General features: G+C 36.7%; 1 protein-coding gene across 3 annotated transcripts in view; it reads right to left on the bottom strand.

The window, feature by feature from the left end:
• Positions 1–254: 254 nt before the first annotated feature.
• The window catches only part of Bzw2 (basic leucine zipper and W2 domains 2), a 50,677-nt gene continuing 33,329 nt past the window's right edge, over positions 255–17,602 (bottom strand). For all 3 annotated transcript variants that reach the window (XM_074065083.1, XM_074065081.1, XM_074065082.1), the window contains 6 exons: positions 14,910–15,019; positions 10,198–10,368; positions 9,060–9,206; positions 7,905–8,043; positions 1,473–1,595; positions 255–711 (listed from right to left, as the gene is read on the bottom strand). In XM_074065083.1, the coding sequence (XP_073921184.1) occupies positions 683–711; positions 1,473–1,595; positions 7,905–8,043; positions 9,060–9,206; positions 10,198–10,368; positions 14,910–15,019 (719 nt within the window). In that variant the 3' untranslated portion in view covers positions 255–682. The remainder of the gene's footprint in view (positions 712–1,472; positions 1,596–7,904; positions 8,044–9,059; positions 9,207–10,197; positions 10,369–14,909; positions 15,020–17,602) is intronic.

Raw genomic sequence — 17,602 nt, 5'->3', positions numbered from 1 at the left:
TTTTTTAGAAAAAGAACCAGGGCATTAGGCATGCTAGGCAAGTACTCTACCACTGATCTGCATCCCCAGCCTGCACGTGTTTTGGATTCATTTCTATTTTACTATAAAAATAACTGAAATTTATTACTGAAGATGATAAAAAGGAGCAGGCTTATTGTTATAGATAAGAAATGTAACTACTTAACATATCACTGAAATGTTATCTCTTTTAGCAGTAATGTACAATAAAGAAATAAAAGCTCTGGGAATATATGTACAGATTTTTAAAAAGCCATTTATTTAAAAAAACTGGTTTGTCAAATCACATACACGAGCAGATACACAACTACCAAAGTGGCCCTGTAATAGACACCAGTGGGCATTCACCACACAGTACCTGAAAAATACGGCTAAAAAAGAGGAGTTTGCGAGTGTTGAATTTCAGATTCCTACTCGACTCCTGGTTGAATGGCTTTAAGTTAGCATACAGTGAGAGGTAGAGTCCCAAGTGTATTTGCTGATGCCTCAGGGCTCCATTGAAAACAAAACAGAAAACAAAAACCTTTCCCCTCTGCACAGGGGAGGCCTATCCTACTGTGTTTTTTCCTTTGTGAAAACAGAAGCCAGGTTTCTCTTCCCAAATTGTTCAGCATTCCCAATCAAAATGTGGTGTGGCAACCTGGTATTGTGCTTGTTGAGCAGTTTAATTTTCCTCACCTTCTGACTCGGATTCTAGGAGAAAAAAGAGAAATCAGATATTTTCCCCAGATTCCTTTAAGTAAGGTCCTGAAAGTGTTTCAAATCAAACCCCTCTCCCCACTTAGTCATCCTATGCAGGACACTTTCACCAGGTCTTAGAGCACACAGGTGTACAGGGGGGCAGAGAGCAAACACTTGCTCCTTTTTGCCTCTAAGTGAACTGTGCCCTCTTAAAAATGCACCATGCTCATCTAGAGTATTGGCAAACATAACTTCTTTCACTCTTTGGATAAACTAAAATAGACTTCTCATTATTACTGAGATTTACTGTCACCCGTTAGCACTCGTCTACTCTGTGTTCCCATGCTAAATACTGGTCAACCAGTAAAGACACCACAAAAACCTAATCCCACAATGTGTGATTAAGCCAAATGCAGTTTTTTCTTTTACATCTGCAGTTTATTTCATACTCATTATCTTCCATCAGGATGGATGATTTGAGAGTTTATTTTTCTTTTTACCATATAGAAATTTTATTGCCTTGCTTTCAGAAGGGAACACTGATAGAGAACAAACACTTCCCAGAGCTGGGAGTGTGGCTCGAGTCACAGGTGGACAAACCCCAGGACCATCAAAAAAAAAAAACAACAACAAAAAAACCCAATACAAAAAACTCTTCCTGAACTTTAGTTTTAGGAAATCAAGGAAAAAAAAAACTATGGAAGATATAATTTGAAGTATAGTGAGAAAATATTTGTATAATGACTATCAAAGCTGTTAGCTGGATTTGTTACCTTCTTCTGCGTTTTGTAGCCACTCAACAAATTTCTTCATCTGATCAAGGAAGACACTTTTGCCTTTGGCAACATGTGCTTCTTTGTGCCACTTCAATATTGCTTCTTCACTCAGAACGTCAGCTGCATGTCAAACATTTTGAATTTACTACATCAACTTATGTTTTACAACAACTTCTATAGCTTAACAGAAACCGATTTCTTAATATTAAAAGCTCTATAAAGACAACTCCAAACTGGGCCTGGTGGTACATGCCTATAATCCCAGCACTCAGCAGGTAGAAGAAGGAGGATGGCAAGTCTCAGCTACCTAGAGATCCCTTGTCTCAAAAACCAAACAAATCCCTATCTGAAACTGGAGATCCTCCTGCCTTTGCTTCCAGAGTAGCTGGGATTACAGACATGCACTAACTCCCCTTCCCAGTTTTCCCTGTACTACTGTAAAATAAAAACAGGGATATTAAATTCCTACATGTTTCTAACAAAAAGTGTTAAGTATTCCCTAAAACTCTAAACCCCACAAATGTGCCTTCCTACTCACAAGTTACCATGAATTGAGGATATTTAGTGCGGAGAAAAGGAAGGGCAATATAAATAACAGCCTACGTACTCTGGCAATGCTCAGATAGGAAATAAAATAGCAAACAGATAAAAGAATTTATAATTGTCCCCGGTGGGTGTCCCAGTCCATTGCTGATAAATCCATTCAACAATGTTGACAAATCACTCTGATAACACATTCACAATTAAAATACAACACTGCTTTATGGAAATGACAAATGATTTATTATTTTCATTTAAAAGTTATTTTAATTTTTTAAAAAATTTTTTAAAAATAAAGTCTTCCATTTTTGTCAGGGCCAGCCTTAGACCTGGGTCCTACTTTTGCCTCCTCACTAGCTGAGATTATAGGCATGCATCACCACATCCACCTTGTTTTTGAGACAGGATCTTGCTAACTCCTTCCACCCCCTGTCTGGCCTCATACTGAGAATCTCCTGTTTCAACTCCCTGAGTAGCTGGAATTACAGGCATGTGAAAGCATGCCCACCCGCCTTTCTCCTCCTCCTCCTTTTTAAATTTGGCTCTTAGAAAAGCTTTTTCAATTGAACTGAAGAGACTGAACTGACGAATGGACATGATTGGTTTTATAATTTTTTTCATTTGTTTTTATCATTAAGTACGGCACCCATTTTGCAAAGTCTAGATTTATTCATTTACACAGACTGGAAATCCAAGAGTTGCAATCCAAAGTCCTATAGAAGTACCCTTCAGCTCCAGTCTTTTAGCTGCTCTACTTTCAGCTTTCTATTATCTACTCAGAAAGATTAAAGAGTTTCACTAAGCATGGAAGACCAGTTTTTATGGAGAGGAGGAGCAGGCGGTTATATCCTCAGGAAGCAATCTGTTACTGTGCAAGACTGCCTTGCCGAGGTTTTTCATGCTAATTAGGACCTTAAAGTCCCTTTTACGTGATCGGCAAGCTTGATATGATGCTTGCTTGTGATTTAGAGCATTAATTTCAGGCATCCTCAGCAGTAGGACACTTTTTATCATCTATGCCCAATACATGTATAACTGAACTATTACTATTGTTATAAAAATAGGATTAAATGATGTGGCGAATACATCAAGGGAATTGCCACTTTCTCTCCACACATGAATGAATTGGGAGTGACACAAAGAACATGCTGGAAAGGTGGGCTAGTCTGCTAGTTAGTGACGCCATTGTCAAGGTTTCCTTCTGAAGGCTGAGTTCATTCCTGTGTTTTATTGCCCCATAGAGGCTGAAAGAGGCTATGCACTTACTAAAAGGTTTGACAGTGACAGTGCTTATGAAAAAGACATAAATGACAAGCAAGACCTATCACATGTATTATTCACCCAAACCCAGATAAACAGTGCAAGGTTGAGTTCTTCAGAAGTTAAGAACCCAATTTAGAATAAATACTTGCTGGAAGACGGAATTTCTAGTGTCACGGAAATAATAAAATAGAACCAAAGCAACGAGCCCAGGACAACTTGGGACAAAGCATTGATATCAAAAAGTTTAAGAAATTCAGTTTTTGTTTAATGAAAAGTCTAAAAAACAAGAAACCACTGAGGAAAGAGGGACTGCTTTTTTTGGTTTGTTTCTTCTCGTGTTAATGAAAATTGGAGAGAGTTCGGTAAAATTTGAAGACCACCAAGTTTTTGCTGAGATTTTTCCAAGTGCCTACGAGGAATACAGAATATCAGCGAGAACAGTAAGAAAGGAAGACATCTACAGCTGGACGTGCAATGCCCTCAGGGCAGAACATATGGTCGACTTCATCATGTCTCATGAAACTACTTGCATCCCTTGGAAGCCTTCTCTTTTTCTTTTCCAAATTAACTTCAGCTCTAAGTCAAATGCCTTCCCTCTTCTGTTATCCTACCACTTTGGACACCTTCTTTATAGAGGGAGCCAGCCTTATTTTGGCAACTGATGCTGGAACTATAATTCTGTTTTCCTTCCACACTCTAAAATACTGGAAGTTCAGAACTATTTAACACAAGACTGGCTGTATAGCATTCATTCAATGCATGTATAAGACATGTAATATGATGTGAAAAATTGAATATTTCTAAATTTGTCAAGTTCTAATTTAAATTTGGGTGCTCACAATAATCAAAGACACAAGATTATAAAAGCAGGTGGAGAACTGCTAAGCTTTATAAAGTGTTAGTTTTTTAGACAGTTAGGTCTAAAACTATGTCACCTGAAACTCAGAGATGTCACACAGGGACACAAGTCAAAAAAGATTTGCCCTAAGAATGTTGGGAATATTTCCTGAGAAGGGCATTCACCTTTTTGAAGAACAAGAATAAGAAACTAATTTTAGAAAAATTTGCATGCAGGACAGAATTTAATCTGAGAAATTTCTACAAGTAAGAAAATGTCTGATAGAAATAATAACAGTATTTGAAAAGGTAATTTTATATATACACCTACATGCTTAGACTATGGCATTTCCTTCAGGAAGGAACAGAAATAATTTTGAAAAGTGAATAATGTGATGTTTGAAAGTTAGTTGCAGATTTACTATTTTTCCTACTGCCCTAGATGTATAAAAATCTAGACTTAAAGTGAACCTTTGTTAAAGGGCTAACCATGGGTTTCTTTTATTGTTGAAAAGCATTATTTACACTTCATTTACTTTGATTTCATTGCTTATATAAAAGCTTTAAATGTTGTGGAAGGTGTGTGTGTGTGTGTGTGTGTGTGTGTGTGTGTGTGTGTGTAGGGAAAGATAAAAATGAAAAAGGAGCAATGGTTTCTATCACATTTTTGAAAGCTCACTTTGAGCAAAAATGTTCTTTAAAATAAACGGGAGTCTACACTATAAAAGAAGCAGATAGGATACTATTTAATATTTATAAAATGTGTATGGACACATGGAACTAAGTTTAATAGCTTATGGAATCTGTTGTATCTGGAATTCAATAGCCTGTACACCAATGTCAAAGTAAAAAAAATGGCTGAAAAAAGATGGCCTGTGGGGGTGGTTCAAGTGATAGAGTGCTTGCCAAGCAAGTGCAAGGGCCCTGAGTTCAAACCGCAGTATCACTACTACCAAAAAAAAAAAAAAAAAAAAAAAGATAAGGCAAACACAGTAACAGTCTTAATGGTCATGTGGAATAATCATTTTTCTGGGATTCCATGTTGTCAACACAAAACATGTAGTTATTTCACTCAATAAAATGACTATGTGTATAAGTCTTATGAAAAATTATGAAATTACCTAGAAAATAATATTTAGTTTTCTTTTTTTTTTTTTTTTTTTTGGCAGTACTGGGGTTTGAACTCAGGGCCTTACACTTGCAAGGCAGGCATGCTACCACTTGAGCCACTCCACCAGCCCATTTTTTTTTTTTTTTTTTTTTTGTTTGTTTGTTTTTTTGGTGGCACTGGGGTTTGAACTCAGGGTCTCATGCTTGTTAGGCAGGTGCTGTACCACTTGAGCTACTCCACCAGCTCAGTGGGTTTTATTTTTAAGGTTTCCATTAAAAAAATGCTTTCTGATTTGTTTCTGAAAATAAGTAGAATAAAACCACTATCAACATCCCCATGGGCCTGCTCATACTTGCCAGAGTCCTTACCAACTTTAGGTTATTTAAAAGCCCATTGCCTCTCTAATGCATGGCCTAAGGAGGAGCCCAGGCTTCTTTTTGGTGCCCACTTCTTACAGTTTAGGTCCCTGTCACTTGGGTCTTGGGACTGAGGAACAGTTGCCAGTTTTATTTGCTGTCAGTAGTTGTTATAAGGAGCATAAAAGAAAATGATGTTGATATTAATGGATAAAATGAAAACTTTGAAGCATTTTAACAGTTTCTGGGCCGCCTAGGTGACATTACTGATAACAAGTTGTTTGCTGGTATTTTGGTGAATAAGTGCAATAATGAAATAGTGTGCTCAAACAACTGGGCCCCACTGAGAAGTAGTTTTGGTAAGAAACTAGATGATTACCTATTAAATGACAAGAAAGGAAACTGTCTGGGAAACTGATAAAGTTTGCATCTCTGTATAGAAAAAAATTGACTGCACACAAGGTAATGAAAAAACCTGTTCTTCGGCCTCTCTATTACTCTTAAAACTACAGCCAGCTATGGCTACAGTGGACAGACAGAAGGGGCCACTGGCAGGTGAATCTCATTCTCATTCTTTGCTGCTGGGTACATATGTGGGCTTGTGGGCTGGCAATGTGGTCTGTATGTTTGGTTCTGATGGATCACTTTAGGTATCATTGGTGTACTCCGCCCCCCCCCTTTTTTTTTTTGCAGATAGGATCTCATTATGTAACCCTGACTGGCCTAAAACTCTGTATCTAGTCCAGTCTGGCCTCAGACTTGCAATCCTCTGTCTCAGCCTCTTGAGTGCTGGGATTACAAATGTGAGCTACCATACCTGACTAAGCCCTAGTTTTAAGACACTAGTGTCTTATAACCTCATCCAAAAAGACCTGTGGCCAACTTCAGATGGGATTTCAAACTTATTATATCTTGCTACTGGTATGTTGCTGAATACCATAGTGCTCGCCAAAAGTAAAATATCACCCAAACACATGTGAGCAAGATGCATACAGTTATAGAATCTGGATAGTCAATTAAAATTCATTGTGAAATGCTATTAACCATTTAGAAATGCCTATTAGTCAATAACAAAATAAAATTTTTATATTCCACATTCCAAAGTTATCACTCAAAGTAGACAAGTTTTAGCGGTCAAAGAAGCATTCTTAAATCAAGACATAAGTGCTCCTTTTTCGAATGGGATTTAAACTGAGGTAATGTGTGCATACCATGTGCAGGAACAACTTCCTAGAGTGCAGATCCTCACCTACAAGTTACTGCAAAATAATGTATTCTAGGAGTAGATACGTCTTTTAAAATAAAACACAGAAGGATGTATAAAATGTTGATAGAAGACATAATTGAATGTTCAATGTTTGTAACATCTTAAGTCATTCATTTCCAAATCTTTTTTCTTCTGGGGACAGGGAAGGAAAAATTACCACCACTAATCTTGGCTCTTTTAAAATTATTTGTAACTTGGATGCTGCAGCTACCGAATGTTCATGGATTGCTTGCCTGTTGAAGTAAATGATTAAATTGACTTTTTCTTACCATGCTAAAGACAAAACAAAGCAAAAAAGCCAAAGTAGACAATTTTAAGAATACACCAAAGGAAGGGAAAAATCAGTTAGTTGATATTACTTTATAATTGAATTTTTCTGATATTATACTATTTGTGTTTGTAATAACCTCTAAAAAGCATTTTATAATGTTCAAAATGTATCTCTTAAGTGCTTCTTTCTCCCTCATAAAACTACATAAACCTAGAGCGAATAGTCCATGATCATTTTTTATATGCTGTAGGCATAAGAGATTGAGATTGGTTGAAATCTTTAGCATTCATTTTTAGAGCCAGTTGTCACGGCAACATAAGCCTCATAAATATAAGGAAAAGACAGTAAATGTGAAAAACTAAAAATAGCCATTGCCTTGGAAAAAAGAATGGCTGGGCCAAATAACTAAAATGCCAAGTGAAAAGATTAATTATTTCAGTAATTTTCAAGTCAGCTTTATGGCACCTAAACAGGCCTGAACATAGTATATATAGCATTTTGATAATCATTGTTATTAGAGTTAATTGTTACAATTCAAAAGCAGACTCAATTATCTTATATAATTACATTCTTTCACTATCCCCAAGAAACAATAACCAGTACATACCCATTTTTCTGGCAACTTCTACCAGTGAGAAGTGCCCAGAGGCCCAATTAGGACAGCTCCTAAAGCAATCCATATACACTGTGGGCCTTGATCAAAACCTGTGATCTCTGCCTTATCCCTGTTAAAGGTCTTCAACAAAACACAGAAGGAAAGTGTTGGAACAACATAAATGGATACCTTTATAAAAGAGAACCACAATCTTCTGAAAGGCTTTCATGAAGTGGATGTTGTCATAACAGTATTCCTGAACCTTTTGGAGGAGGATCAGTTCTGACTGGCCTTGGGAGCTGAACACAGCCAGTAAAGGAGCATATTGCTAGAACAGAAATAGACAGTAAAACACTATTACTTGTGTGAGGTGTACTGAGCCAACACTATGGAATCCTAATACTAGTCTGTGAAGAAAACATGACACTTTTAGGATTATTATCTTATTAATTGCTTTTATCATGGTATTTTATCAGATTTCTCTCACTGTATCCACCAAAGAGACCAAATATGAGACTGCCTATATTAAACTGTTCTCCCTACTATGGATATTGTGAATACGACACATTCATACACTGCTCATTGCATCAATCGAGTTTGTCTCTACCATTAGAAGAATGGAATTCTTCTTCCTCAGACATCCCAGATCCCTCTCAGGTCATCTGTAAGGTTTAATTCCTATTACTCCCTTTATCCCAAATGCCCTTAGATTTCTGATACTGATGTATAGTCATTGTTTTCTCTGATACCTATTCAGTTCCACACATATCTCTTCCAAGGAGCCTTCCCTGATCAGTGTATCTGCAGTTTGCTCACTCCACTGTTCTTATAAGCACATATTCATTTCCTATGACTTATATTCTACCTCATTTACATTGTGACCTTGACTTCCGAAGTCAAGTATAGACTCTGAAGGCAGGATCTCAGTCTTCCACTTTTTTAAAGGGAGAAAAACAATAAAAGCAAGAACATACTTATTTATACACAAAAATATGCAATCCACATATTTTTTTCTCATTCTAATGTCAGTGCACAGTTTACTTAAAAATATTTGACAAGTTGTCATATAGAACAGGAAGAAAGCCAATAGTTAGATCATTTATCTTTAACATGAAACTGTATGTAATGATTCTGTCGATTTTTCTTATATTATTTTTAAGAAGAACCCACCCTGAGATATTCCACATGTTCTTACTCCTGAAACACTTTAGGTGGTAGTAAATTTGGAGAAAATATCAGGAAGATGGTTAGCTTGATTCTGGGAAAATCACAATTGGAACCCATCTGCCAAATGTAAGAGGTGCAGTTGGCCTGCAGCAGAGAAAGTTAATTAAGACTGTTTACCTTCAGGTGCTTAAGGGCTTGCTCTGCAACAAGTTCTTCCTTCTTGTTCCACTCAACAGCATTCATTATACAAGTCCACAGAAGTCCAATAACTGCTGTTTCTGGAAGGTCGTTCCTTTTCATTTCTTCTTTGACATAAAGTACCACCTACATTTCATAGAAAGGGAGTCAGATAGCCAACAGGCCAATGGAGAGCTTCCCTCTCATGGGATGGTCAATATAAGGTTTGGAGCAGATAAGAAATGCTCTGCTTGGTTCATCCATTCCTGGTACATATTCTCAAAAGGAAGGAAAGCAGATTTACTTTTAGTCTGAAAACTAATACGCTTGGCTCTGGCTAAGAGTAGCTAGATGGTGTGGAATAAGAGAGCATCTGTTTCCTAGGATATTTTTTCATATGGAGGAACCCGTTGGGGTCCACTAGAGTAGGGACACTTCAGCAACTCTGACTTTCTTGCAGTTTGAAAAATGCAACAGTGCTGAGAAATTTTATCTTCACTCTCAACGTTCTCCCTCTTGATGGATAATGTCTTGGGTTTGTACAAGTTTATACTCTGCAATTTATCCTTCAACTGTTACTTTTGCTGGTTTCTATGCCCCACCTCAGTGAGGTTAATTTGTAAATAAATTGTAACATGCAAAGGCAATCCTCTTACTTAATACATGGCAATTCAGAATACTGAGCAGGTTATTTTCCTCTTTTCAATTATGTACAAATATGTAAATTTATTCTCAATTCCCCCAGTATGGAATATTGGTTTGCCTAACAATGTACTACATAACAAATGTATTTAAATTGTTTTTGTCCTTTTAAAACAAAAAAAAAAAATGGAGGATAAGGTCTTAAAAGTGATTAAAAACCATATTATATCTCAAATATACTACTTTGTGAGTAGTGGCCCAACATTTTCCCTCCTTTTTTGAATGAAAAGATAATGCTTTTGTAACTTTTGGAAAGCTGCGCTATACAACCTATGTTATTCTTCTCATTAGTACAGACATATGTACATGTGTGCATGTCTGGTGTTGGGGATAGAGCCCGAGTTCTCACACATGCTACTGAAACACTTCACCACTGAACAGCACCCCCACCCTTCATTCATGTGTGCCACAGGGGTGTCTGCCTGTGTTCTCCCACCTCTTTGATAGGGCATTCCTGAGACAATCGCTCTTGGAGCTCCTTTTGCAGTTCCTTCCTGGTACCCAGGGACTGCTGGACTCGGAGAAAATCTGACAGCTCCTTCAGACCTGCGTCAGTGAAATACTTTGCAAAATGATCCACACTCTGTCTGTTCACTGGAAAGAGTTCCTGAGAGAGAAAAAGAAACACAGACAGTTTATACTACAATCTATTTAAATTTCAACAAACATAAAGGACAAACTTTTCATATTAAGACATTATTTAAGATACCTCATATTTAGAAGAGAAGAACATGGTATGGTTTTAAAAAGAATACATCTCCCTGTATTTTTTGAGCTAAGCACCTTCTAAAATGAAGCAATTTTATAGAAATGGTAAGCAACTTAAATAAATTAGCCTCACTTCATTCTGACCCATTGGTCCCTCCCTCACTTTTACGTTAATCAATGATAAAATGTACAAGTGCAGCACTAAATTAAAAGCAAATATAATTATACCTTTGAATAGCATTTGAACTGTTTTATTATTTATTTATTTATTTATTTATTTATTTATTTATTACGGTACTGGGGTTTGAACCGAGGGCCTTGTGCTTGCTAGACAGGCACTCTACCACTTGAGCCACTCCACCAGCCCTGAACTGTTTTAAACTGAGAAGAAAAAAAAGAAATAATTACAAATTTGTTGTTTCCTTAACTATGAGTTAATACACAAGTCAGTTTCATAATGCTGAAATGATAGGAGATAATATATAATAACTATATTATATATATATAAAGAATGACTATTCTTTTTTTCCTCAAGAGCCTCTATTCTCTTTCTGAGTAAATGCTATTATTCTGAAACTCTGATATTACTCTGAAATTCTGATATTATTCTGAGGAGCTACAGAAAAATTCACCATTAATGATAGTTGTTTTCCATTAAGTTTATAGCAAGACCTAACCCAAATTCACCTTCCAACCCTTCAGTTTAGTACATAATTTTGCTGTTTTGTTTTTCTTAAAAAAAGAGCAAAACACCATAGCTGCTTTCATACTTTCACTTTATTTCATTTTACCCTACATAGCTTGGCAGAATCTCAGTAACACTTAGTCATGATCTAATCCTGTGTGAGTTCAGCATCCAACTATGAAATTAAGGCAATTTTCAGAGTTCTTACATTTTTCAAACTGCTGTCAAGTCTAAAAAATAGATCCAAACTTTACATTGGTTAGCTTTGCATATATATATAGCTAAAGGCTGTGTGGCTCCAATATGCGTCTCAGTGGAAAGTTTTGTAATGGGTTTGCCACCATGTATAGGCAGATAGTCAGAGGGCATCTATGCTGGGACTTAAGTTGCAATATTCCCCATTTGACCATGAGTCAGGTGTTTCAAAATGTCAGAAAAGACTTGGTGGGAGCACCTATCAAATGTATATTCATGTTAAAGGAAACAATTCATACCGACTGAAATGCTGTCACTAATATTTCCACTATTATTAAAATCTTCCAAATGTAGGGGAGGGAACCAATTTAATTTTATGGAGTTTCCTCTATGAATCAAGATATATTGGCACTTTCCTCACAATAATTGGGTAAAGTAGAAAATTTTCTAGATGATAAACTAAGTCTCAACAACGTTTAGCAGTTTGATCTAATTTATAAAGCTAGAAATACTTAAGGACAGAGCTGTTTGCACCAGTCAATACTTATTCCATTACTCAGTGGTGGCACTCAATATTCTGTTCAGGAAGAGTGTGACTGCAAATTCTGATCTAAAATTAGGTTCAGAACAAACACACTACTCTGAGTTTATTTATGAAGTATTTTGAAATTCCTATGAATGGTAAGTAATATCCTGAAAATTATTATTCAGATTAAGCAGGCAAAGCCTGTCTAAATCATACCACGTCATTACCTGGCTTCACTCTACCTGGTATAAAGCCCCTTCATCATATCCCTTGATTAAGGTCTCTCTGCTACTACACTTTCTCTGAGTCTGTTCCTAGAACACCAGTCAGTGATTCCATTGAAATCATAAACCACATTACACACACAGTTCTGCAGAGAATATGCCAAAAGCTTCCATTTCACTTGGAAAAAAAGCTGAAGTCCCTAGATGACATGGGTCTGCTACTTCTCTGAGCTGATCTGCATTTTCACTCTTACTCCCCCTCCTCTTGCTACCCCTAGGATGTCATGCTTTGAGTTTATACATTTTCCAATCCCTTTGTCTGGAATACTCTTCCTTGAGAGATCTTTTCTCTCAAGGCTCTTTTCAGTTCACCTCCTCACTTCCTACAAGCCTTTACACAAATGTCACCTTATCACATAGGTCTTCCCTGACCACCAGAAATTGCATTCTATATTCTGATTCTCTTTAGCATTTCCCTACATAATTTCTTCTCCATAGCACCTTTTGCCACCTTTTATTAAAATGTTTTCTTCTTCTTTATTTTTTTTTTTCTCTTTTCTTCTTTTTTTGCAGTTCTGGGGTTCAAACCAGGGCCTGGCACATGCTAGGCAAGTGCTCCATCACTGAGCTTATCCCCAGCCCTATAATACATGTTTTACTTTACTTGTTTATTGCCTACTCCCCTGAAATAGAATATAAGCTTCATAAAAGAAAGGGTCTGTTTGCTTCCCTTCGATTAGCTCCAGCTCCTGGAGGAAACAAAAGATACCAACTTCTTCAATTTCTTAATCTCTGTTCCCCTTTTCAGTGATGGAGAATGGCTCCTCCCATCCCCTCTCTTCTGAATTGTCCTAAAATTTTCTCTCTTCTACCTTACAGTGGTGGGTGATGGCTAAAGTGCTATTTTTCTTAAATGTAGTAGCTCAGAATTAATGGGAATTTTGTTGTATGTGTTTATGAATCAAAAAAAAACCCATCCCCCTGGATAATGGAACCAATAATCTAGTTCTCCATTCATGTGTTGAATCAGTTAACATCAGGCAGACACAGTATTTGTGCATCATCAAGTACCCTGTCCTTACCAGCTTAAGATGTTAACATCTGGCAGAAACTACCACCTATGCTCCTCATTCTCAAAATATATAGACAAACAGATCTCTAAGAACAATCAAATGATACATGTTTCCAAAATGGAAGCAATTTTTTTACATGGTGGGATCTAATTAACCTGGCTGCGGCTATTTAAGAAACCACACTTTAAGAAATAACCAAGTCTTCGATGGCAAGTTGCAATAGATTTTACCTTTATTCACAATTACCCATCTCCTCTGTGTCAAAAGAGTATAAAGAAAAACCCTTCCTTGGTATTTATGTGAAAGGTACAAAAGTAGCTTTTCAGTGAACTGAATTTCCTACCCTACTGCTAGGCTTGTCAGCAACTTCTTTTGGCCAATAGAAGGTAGGCTTTTAGTGCATCTGAGGGCTTCAGTTCAATCCCTGTTTCTGTTGCATGAGGACAGAATGTCCCAGAATGGGAGGTGCTCCTTCAGTTTGGGAGACCTGGAATGAAAAGACCTATGGAACCCAACAGGGCCTAGCCCAAGATACAGCTAATCCTCAGATAACATGAGCTCATGGGCAAGAAACATGTTCCTCCATGAGAATCTTCACCTTTTCCAGCAAATTATTCACTCATCTTTTATGACTTTTGCTTCTATTTACAAGGGTCTGCCCTATGTTCACCAGAAAGCAGGCTTAATGATACTTTTCTGTCCTGTTCTTTACTGGTTCTACAGGTTCTAGGACCATTTCCTAAAAACAGACCAGGCACTGCTCTTTTTAATACTTGCTGAATGAAAATTATCATCATTGGCAGAAATGAATTAGAGCCTAGACTTCTTCATTTTTCTTCTTTACCCTGACGTAAACAGTTAAGTGTCAAAAATAGGGCTATTTTAAGGAAAACTAAAGAGATTTTAAGCAATTGAAGAGGAGAAGGGAGGGGCATCTTGATTTTAGACTTTGTCTTAGAATTACAAAAGCAATTCTGCTTTGAGAAATCTCTGCCATTTGCACAGCTGTTGCTTCTAGCAGGAAGAAATTGTAGGGAGCAGAGAGGAACTAAAAGGAGAAAATAATTTTCTTTGAGAAGTACAAAGATGGAGAAATAAAAATATAATCAAGCAATTGTGATCATGGAAGCTTTAAATTAACTATAATTAACTTGTTTCCATTCTTCAATAGCTTAGAAACAAGATTTCTCTGGAAAAATAGTTTCCTATTTTGTTAGCAAACTATTTAACATGTGTTTGAGAACAGTGTAGACTAATTCCTGCCCAAGATATCACAAGTATCTAATTAAGTGAGATCAATGGGCTTAAAAAAAAACACATTAAAACTTTAAGCTTGTGTAATGTTATTGGTTGCAAAAAGGTTTTTTGGGGTTTTTTAAAATTTGTTTTTGTAGTGCTGAGGATCCAAGCAGGGTTTCATAAATGCCAGAAAAGTGCTCTACCACTAAGCTACATCCCCAGCCCTCAAAGTTTTTATTCTGATAAAATGGTAACAATGTCAATTAACTTCCAAATCTGAATGTCTCTGCATTTCCTATGATTCTTTAAATATATCAGGGTGTTTACCACATGAAGATTAAAATGGAGTTAGTTTCTATCTGCCAACCACACAGACATAGAAGAAATGCAATTTGAATTCAGTAGATTCTGGCACCCTCAGAATGCATTACCTCGCAGGCACTGTTAAGACTCTGACACAAGTGTTGCACATACAACCTTTGGTAAGAAAACACTTACGAGCAGCCTCTTGTCTAAGTTGGCTTTTCTCAAGGAAGAGGTAACAGAGTTGGCGTCTTTTTCTGCCATCCAGGCTTTGAAAAGCTTGACAGCAAATGAGGCTGCAATGCCTGTTAAAAAAAAAGAAAAGAGGAGCATTTCATTCTCCATATAAGCAAAACCACTTGTGATTATGCACAGGGCAAAATTTCTTATAAGGTTTCCTTAAAATAGGTAAGACTACAGGACTTGATTTGGTACAAAGGAAAAATAGATAGACCTGTAGGCTCAGTTCTTCTATTTTTACTACTACAAATATTAAGTGTTCATGAGAAGGACAAAAAAATTACAATATTTTTCCATTGGATTCCTGATTCAGACCTGGTATAACAATTGTTTATGCATTTGTTTTTGCTCTGGCCAAGAACATACTCAAAGTCCAGTATCTTCTGCTTCTGTTTTGTCTTGTGGTTCATCAGTATTTCATGTTTACAACATTGATCTTCCTTATGGCCTCTCTGAGTAGCATCATAGAGGTTAGCAAGAGTATCTTACAAAAGGTGATAAAATGGAAACAAAGACGAAAGTTGTTGATCTGTTTTATAAGAAAACTTGGTACGATGTGAAAGCACCAGCTGTGTTTAATATAGAAATACTGGAAAAACACTAGTCACAGAGTGCATCTGAGGCACTAAAGTATCATATATTTGAAGTGGGTCTTGCTGAAGGATGAAGTTGCACTTAGAAAATTCAAGCTATTTACTAAGGATGTTCAGGGTAAAAATCGCTCCCCTGACTTCTGTGGCATGGATTGTCCCATGACACAATGTGTTCCATGGCCAGAACACAGTAGACCATGATTGAAGCTGATGTTGATGTCAAGAAAATCCATGATTATTTCATCTGTTCTATACTGGTTTCACTAAAAAACACAACAATGAGAGACAGAAGACTTCTTGTGCTCAGCACCAACAGGTCCTCTAAATCCAGGTGATGGAAATCATAACCCACAGGTACAGACAACTGACTTGAAAAAGCGGTCAATACATTGATTCCAGAAAGTGCTGGGAAGGTTGCATAGGCATTGGATATGAACCAACAGTCCAGGAATGTGTTCAAAATTTAGACTTTTAATTGTGACAAATAAAATGTCTAATTTGCAAAAACAAACAAAAAGCAAACTGATCTTGAAGCACAACAAAATAAACCATAACCCACAAACTGTAATGTCAACAGATGGCAACTAATTCTCTGGTAAATGGTGCCAGTAAGGAAAAGTTAATAGTGCCTGATAGTAAGTGTGGGAATGGATGAACACTACCTAGTAGTTAGATAGTTGTTAATCAGGGAACCACTCAATCACACAACCACATTTACATTCTGATTTACTTCCAAATAAAAGCAATCAGATAATTAATAGGTGGCTCTTCTGTGAACACTTCAGATTTCTATATTTGTTACATTTAGTGAATAGTTATTGTGTAGTTGAAAATATTTTACTGATTTTTTGTGAACTGGAGGTTTTGCCTATTGTTAGTGGCCTAGACTGCCTTTATTTCCTCACCTCTTTCCTAAGCGAATCCCCATTTTTTCCTGTGAGCTGACTTCTGATTGTTCCTGGCATGACCTCCTTATGCACAATTAACTTAGTCACCTTAGCCTAAGCTCATCTGCCCACATCAACTCCTTGGAAGTTACTACTGGGCCTACACTAGTCATGTGGTCTGTGTCAGCCAATCAGCTGATGGAATGATAAATTACCAGGTTCAAGAGCAGTGCTTTTCTATTGAACAGGGTAAGATGTGACATAACTGTACTACTAGACATCAGATAATGACTATGGCATGGAGTTGATGCCATGAATAGTATGTGGGAAAACATTTGAGCCCTGAAAGACATTATTACTCACCTTAAAGTCTTATATTTAATGTATGTATAGAAGAAATATATATTGTATATGCCAGTTTGATACAGGTCTTACAGTTACTGCAGCCAAGGGTATTCAACTGATCTATAATTTACATAGATGAAATAGAGGAACTACACTAAAAAATCATGGCTTTATTGTAATAAAACATGCATTATAAGCTGGAGTATTTTATGCTAACAACCTGTTAGCATGGATTTTTAAATAATTTAATTTTTTTTTTTGTGATGCTGGAGATCAAACCCAGGGCCTCACACATGCTAGGCAAGCACTCTACCACTGTGGTAAATCCATAACATGGATTTTTATTATGAGTTCATAAAATCAATACAAAATTTAAATTTATATACTTAAATCGAGTTAACATTAGACTGCGATTCTAACTAAGAAAATAAAGTATGCCTGAAATTAGGAGTTTAGAGTAGTGATTTAAACCTATCACTTTTCATTTAAAGTAGCTCTTGCTTGATAATTTGGGAAATTTCTTTGCAGTCACTCTACCGTTCTCTTCAGTAGAATGATTCTAACCACTTGCAGGTTGAGCAAAGGTGTAATTTCTCAATCCTTTCCTAATCAGAAAGAAAGTGTCTAAACCTCTAGATTCTAAAGATGGCAGAGTATAAGGAAAAACCATGTGACATAGGCACTACGTCATTTTCATAGCAAAGGCATTTCTCTCCTCCCCATTTTGCTATAAAACTTTTCAGCCACACAGAAAAATGGAATAAATTGAAACACTCATATACGTACCATCTAGATTCTACAACTGTTCATATTTGCCATATTT

The sequence above is a fragment of the Castor canadensis genome, chromosome 2 (assembly GCF_047511655.1).
Source record: "Castor canadensis chromosome 2, mCasCan1.hap1v2, whole genome shotgun sequence".
In the NCBI taxonomy this organism is placed as follows: Eukaryota; Metazoa; Chordata; class Mammalia; order Rodentia; family Castoridae; genus Castor; species Castor canadensis.
The sequence above is the reverse complement of the archived record's forward strand: the minus strand, read 5'-3'. Positions and strand labels throughout refer to the sequence as shown.